Source organism: Melanostigma gelatinosum (assembly GCF_949748355.1).
Source record: "Melanostigma gelatinosum genome assembly, chromosome: 22".
Lineage (NCBI taxonomy): Eukaryota > Metazoa > Chordata > Actinopteri > Perciformes > Zoarcidae > Melanostigma > Melanostigma gelatinosum.
In genome coordinates this window covers 1,435,957-1,442,507 of record NC_136655.1, presented here as the reverse complement: position 1 = coordinate 1,442,507, position 6,551 = coordinate 1,435,957, and the positions used below count along the sequence as shown (strand labels likewise).

The window sequence follows — 6,551 nt, the reverse complement described above, 5'->3', positions numbered from 1 at the left end:
ATACTTAGACTTTTTTCGACATGCTATACTATAACTTTTTTCGACATGCTATACTATGACTTTTTCAACATGTTATACTATGACTTTTTTCGACATACTATACTATGACTTTTTTCGACATACAATACTTTGACTTTTTTCGACATGCTATACGATGACTTTTTCGACATGTTATACTATGACTTTTTTTGACATGTTATACTATGACTTTTTTCGACATACAATACTATGACTTTTTTCGACATGTTATACTATGACTTTTTTCGACATGCTATACAATGACTTTTTTCGACATACAATACTATGACTTTTTTCGACATGTTATACTATGACTTTTTTCGACATGCTATACAATGACTTTTTTCGACATACAATACTATGACTTTTTTTGACATACAATACGATGACTTTTTTCGACGTGCTATACTATGACTTTTTTCGACATGCTATACTGTCGAGACATGCTATACTATGACTTTTTTCAACATGCTATACTGTCGAGACATGCTATACTATGACTTTTTTCGACATACAATACTATGACTTTTTTCAACATGTTATACTATGACTTTTTTCGACATACAATACTTTGACTTTTTTCGACATGCTATACGATGACTTTTTCGACATGTTATACTATGACTTTTTTTGACATGTTATACTATGACTTTTTTCGACATACAATACTATGACTTTTTTCGACATGTTATACTATGACTTTTTTCGACATGCTATACAATGACTTTTTTCGACATACAATACTATGACTTTTTTCGACATGTTATACTATGACTTTTTTCGACATGCTATACAATGACTTTTTTCGACATACAATACTATGACTTTTTTTGACATACAATACGATGACTTTTTTCGACGTGCTATACTATGACTTTTTTCGACATGCTATACTGTCGAGACATGCTATACTATGACTTTTTTCAACATGCTATACTGTCGAGACATGCTATACTATGACTTTTTTCGACATACAATACTATGACTTTTTTCGACATGTTATACTATGACTTTTTTCGACATGCTATACAATGACTTTTTTCGACATACAATACTATGGCTTTTTTCGACATACAATACTATGACTTTTTTCAACATGTTATACTATGACTTTTTTCGACATACAATACTTTGACTTTTTTCAACATGTTATACTATGACTTTTTTCGACATACAATACTTAGACTTTTTTCGACATGCTATACTATGACTTTTTTCGACATGCTATACTATGACTTTTTTCAACATGTTATACTATGACTTTTTTCGACATACTATACTATGACTTTTTTCGACATACAATACTATGACTTTTTTCGACATGTTATAGTATGACTTTTTTCGACATGCTATACAATGACTTTTTTCGACATACAATACTATGACTTTTTTTGACATACAATACGATGACTTTTTTCGACGTGCTATACTATGACTTTTTTCGACATGCTATACTGTCGAGACATGCTATACTATGACTTTTTTCAACATGCTATACTGTCGAGACATGCTATACTATGACTTTTTTCGACATGCTATACTGTCGAGACATGCTATACTATGACTTTTTTCGACATGCTATACTGTGACTTTTTTCGACATGCTATACGATGACTTTTTTTCGACATGCTATACTGTGACCTTTTTCGACATGCTATACTATGTATAGCATGTCGAAAAAAGTCATAGTATTGTATGTCGAAAAAAGTCATAGTGTTGGTTGTCGAAAAAAGTCAGAGTGTAGTTTGTCGAAAAATATAAAGTCATCGTATAGTATGTCGAAAAATTAAAAAAGTCATCGTATAGCATGTCGAAATAAGTCACAGTATTGTATGTCAAAAAAGTCATAGTATAGCATGTTGAAAAAAGTCATAGTATGGTATGTCGGAAAAAAATATAAAAAGTCATTGTATAGTATGTCGAAAAATATAAAAAGTCATCGTATAGTATGTCGAAAAATATAAAAAAGTCAAAGTATAGTATGTCGAAAAATATGAAAAAGTCATAGTATAGTATTTCGAAAAATATAAAAAAGTCAAAGTATAGTATGTCGAAAAATATAAAAAAGTCATAGTATAGTATGTCGAAAAATATAAAAAAGTCATAGTATAGTATTTTGAAAAATATAAAGTCATAGTATAGTATGTCGAAAAATATAAAAAAGTCATAGTATAGTATGTCGAAAAATATAAAAAAGTCATAGTATGGTATGTCGAAAAATATAAAAAAGTCATTGTATGGTATGTCGAAAAATATAAAAAAGTCATTGTATGGTATGTCGAAAAATATAAAAAAGTCATAGTATAGTATGTCGAAAAATATAAAAAAGTCAAGGTATAGTATGTCAAAAAATATAAAAAAGTCATTGTATAGTATGTCGAAAAATATAAAAAGTCATAGTATAGTATGTCGAAAAATATAAAAAAGTCATAGTATGGTATGTCGAAAAATATAAAAAAGTCATTGTATGGTATGTCGAAAAATATAAAAAAGTCATTGTATGGTATGTCGAAAAATATAAAAAAGTCATAGTATAGTATGTCGAAAAATATAAAAAAGTCATAGTATAGTATTTCGAAAAATATAAAAAAGTCAAGGTATAGTATGTCGAAAAATATAAAAAAGTCATTGTATAGTATGTCGAAAAATATAAAAAGTCATAGTATAGTATGTCGAAAAATATAAAAAAGTCATTGTATGGTATGTCGAAAAATATAAAAAAGTCAAAGTATAGTATGTCGAAAAATATAAAAAAGTCATAGTATAGAATGTCGAAAAATATAAAAATTCATAGTATGTCGTAAAAAAAATATATGTGTTCAACAAGTGCCAGCAAAAAAAGTAAATGCAACAGCAGCGACATTAAACCACTTAAAGGCTTTTTATATTAAAAGAAATCAAGATATTCAATTGAAGGCTTGTTTTACACAGGCTAAATGATTTTATTATGACATCGTGTATTTACGATGGAGTCGTGGTAAAACAGCACAGGAACACAACACGTCAACTTTCTGAGCATCATTTTGTGATATTTTCCAAAAATAGCAGCAGACATTGCGACAGACAGAACTATACGTTTGGGAACAAACCCATGAAAGCTCATTCCTGCATCCAGCACAGATTAAAACACAAATCCTTACATTTCACTGGAACAACACATTTGATTTCAGGCATATTTCATGGAAGCTAAGGAAAGTTAACATACAGGAAATAGCAATAAAAATAATTTAATACAAAGTTTGGCTAAAATTGTAGATTGCGCATAAATCATTCATGTGAGATACTAATGACATTTTTATATTTTTAATCATATATAACCTTATTTGTATTTATTTTTATAATGGACAACACTAATTGTTTTTGAGAATCATTTTGCAAAATGTTGTTATTTTAGGCCACAATGTGAATGTAAACAATAAATATTGTTTTACTTGTTATATACCTTGGGATTTGACAAAAAAATACAAAATAAAATTGGTAAAGTTAAAAAAGAACACGCTGATATATTGGGAATCCTTCTTTTCTAATTTTATGTTATTCGTTCAGTTAATTATGAATATATTTACTCTCGTTTATCTTATTGGTTCATTTTACAGAATTTTAGATGTTTCCTGTAGATATTTATACAACTTTTGTCACTCTTGAGACTCCTTAAAGTCCACACCAGGCTGTGTGTTAATGCCATTAAATGTCACCAAAATATCAGCGTTTCCCTCCACAGTAAAAGCACAGGTGAAGTTACAGTAGCACTGAGGCTACACGGTACGTGGGCTATTGGGCACTGCTGATTGGCCTTTGCCAGGCAGCGATGGGATGGGGGGGCATGTGCAGGTGTTCAGGCGGTGGTGGCGCTCTCCTTCTTGCCAATCTGGCAATAGAGAATCATGGAGAAGACCATGCCAAAAATCTGCAGAGAGAGCGAGAGAGAGGAACCATATTGAAGACCACTGAAATGTAATTTAGTTAAGTTTTAGTGAAAACACACTATTTGTAATTAAATTACATATATTATTACATTTTGGAAGACTTTAAATTATCTGCTATCGTGGCTCGGCACAGTTCTATACAGGTTCAGGTCTTAGTTTGTTTCTTCTGGGGAGTTCTGTTCATAAAGAGTAAATATTAATTATGGAGTACCCCAGGGGTTGACCCCGGGCCCCCTGGTTTTCCATAATTAGATTATATTACCTTAAAATAAAAAGGATGTTTTACCTAAGTACAAGCAGCAATAATGTAATGTATAAATACTATGCTGCAAGCATTAAACATGTCACGTAAAAGTACAAAAGTATGAGCATCAAAAGTACTTGGCCCATTCCCAAAGGATATAAATGATATTGGAGTACAATCCTTTAAATATTGCATACAAGGTGGAGTTAATCTATAACAACACATCATGCTTTATATTTGTTCTTGATACGTTTTCATTCATAATCTGAATCTGCAAATTAACTACAACTGTCAGATAAATATTCACATCCTGAGATGAAGTGGAGTAGAAGTATAAAATAGCATAAAATGGAAATACTTACGTAAAGTACCTCAAAATTGTACATTATTGACACAGAAAGTTTTAATATAATTCACCTCATCCACAAATATAGTTATTTACCGTATAAATACACTCGTTAAACGTGTATTTCTAATCTTTTGTGGAGTACTTTGTATTGCATCCTTTTGTGTAATGGTTGTGGCTCCAGGAAATATATTTGTACTTTTAGCAGCAGTTTCTGGTGGGGAAGTGTGTGTGTGTGTGTGTGTGTGGGCTCACCAGCAGAATGGCGATGGCGAATGCGATTCCCAGCACCACCTCCATGTGTTTCTCCATCAACTCGATGATTTTGGTGGAGCAGGGCTGCAGGAGCGAAGCAGGAAATCACAATCAAATCATCATCATTAAATATCTAAATCTTAGAAACTCTTCAGTGATGATGTCAAATATTCAAAGAACACTTGTGCCGTTCACAGCTAGGTGTAAATAAAGTTCTGGTCTCACCGTTTGGTAAATGGCAGCGGACTTGCAGTCCGTCACGGTGGCGTTGCAGCGGCAGGAGTCGGGAACCTTTACCCAGTCTGCCGGTCCTTTCACGAGACCACAACACTTGAGCTGCAGCGAGAACACAACGTGAGACTCGCTGGTCATCAACAGCTCTTCTACATTCAGTTTATTCAACATGCAATAAACTGCAGAACAATCTAAAGTTACCTCACATTCATCTGTAGGAACATTCAAATGTTCATATTTGATCCTATTTCAACTCAGTTATTCTTGTTTTAAGTGATTCATTCTAAATATCAATTGCTTTATTTATTAGTACATTTTTTATTTGTGTTTCTTGGATCCTGTGATTGTTTGTGTATTAGTATTATGTTATTATTATTATTATTTTCTTTTTATTATTATTATTATTATTTTACTTGGCTGTATAATAAATGAGCTCAATAATAAATGTTTGATTCATTTAAGAGCTGAAACTAAAATGAAACAGCAACTGTTTTGATAATTTATTGTTTGTTTGTCATTTTTAAGGCAAAATACAAAATATTCTCTTATCCCGGTGTCTTAACTGAGGACTTGCAGCTTTTCTTTGTCATATGTAACTGAAAATATTTGTGTTTTTGATTGTTGGTCAGATTATAACGAGCATTTTTCACATTTGTGGACATTTTATAGACATGCAGCGCCCTCTAGTGGGTCTCCATCCACAAAGCAGGCATCAGAACCATCCCTCATCCAGTTCAAGTTATTTAAAGTTCTCTTAAAACCTCTGAAACACTAGCCCTATTTGTAGGCCTTTGCTCGAAAATAGCATACCCATACGCAGGAGACCACAGTTCTGTAACTACAAGGTCTATTTTAATAATGTTTGAGGCTATAATCAGATCACAACACTGGGGAGATTGTTCAGTGGGTGATATTGTGTATATGTTGCTGGTTCATACAGTAAATGAAGACATTACACAGCTCAAATTGAAAATATTCAGATTCGCCTGAAAACAACAGCACTTTCATTGATATTGTGTTTTTGAAATAATGCAGCAGCTCCCTAAAAACTCTCCCAAATCATTGCACAACCGATCAGTAGTTGCTGAATAAAGGCTAAAGTGGGATAAAGTGAAGAATAAGAGGCTTTAGTACAGAGAGGTCACACGAGGTCATCATTTTCTAACCAGCTGTTGCAGCTCTTACATTGTACTTTTATATACTATATAACTATATATTTCACTTTTTTAACACTCATATTATTCAATACACCCAAATACAGCCGTTAGGAATCATTTTGAGATTTCTCACATCAGAGTATGTTTCTGGCTGTCATCTATAGGATTTTCTCAGTTCATTTGCCTATGATTGGTCGATCTCAGTCATTGAGCCCGCCTTCCACACGTCAGAGTCTCAGGAAGGCGGGTGTAGAATTTGGTGTTGATTGACAGAACTTTCAGCGAGTAATGTTGCAAGAAGTGCCGCTTATCCCCGAGCGTAAAATTCTATTGGCCGAAAGTCTGACCCTTGGCCCGAGGTGGGTTGACCC

At 32.5% G+C, this 6,551-nt stretch overlaps 1 protein-coding gene across 1 annotated transcript in view; it reads right to left on the bottom strand.

Annotated features, from left to right (window-relative positions):
* Positions 1-2,933: 2,933 nt before the first annotated feature.
* Positions 2,934-6,551, bottom strand: part of tspan9b (tetraspanin 9b) — a 12,866-nt gene continuing 9,248 nt past the window's right edge. Inside the window, exons 6-8 of the mRNA XM_079294162.1 lie at positions 5,015-5,125; positions 4,790-4,873; positions 2,934-3,925 (exon numbers count right to left, since the gene is read on the bottom strand). Coding sequence (XP_079150288.1) covers positions 3,854-3,925; positions 4,790-4,873; positions 5,015-5,125 — 267 coding nt within the window. The 3' untranslated portion in view covers positions 2,934-3,853. The remainder of the gene's footprint in view (positions 3,926-4,789; positions 4,874-5,014; positions 5,126-6,551) is intronic.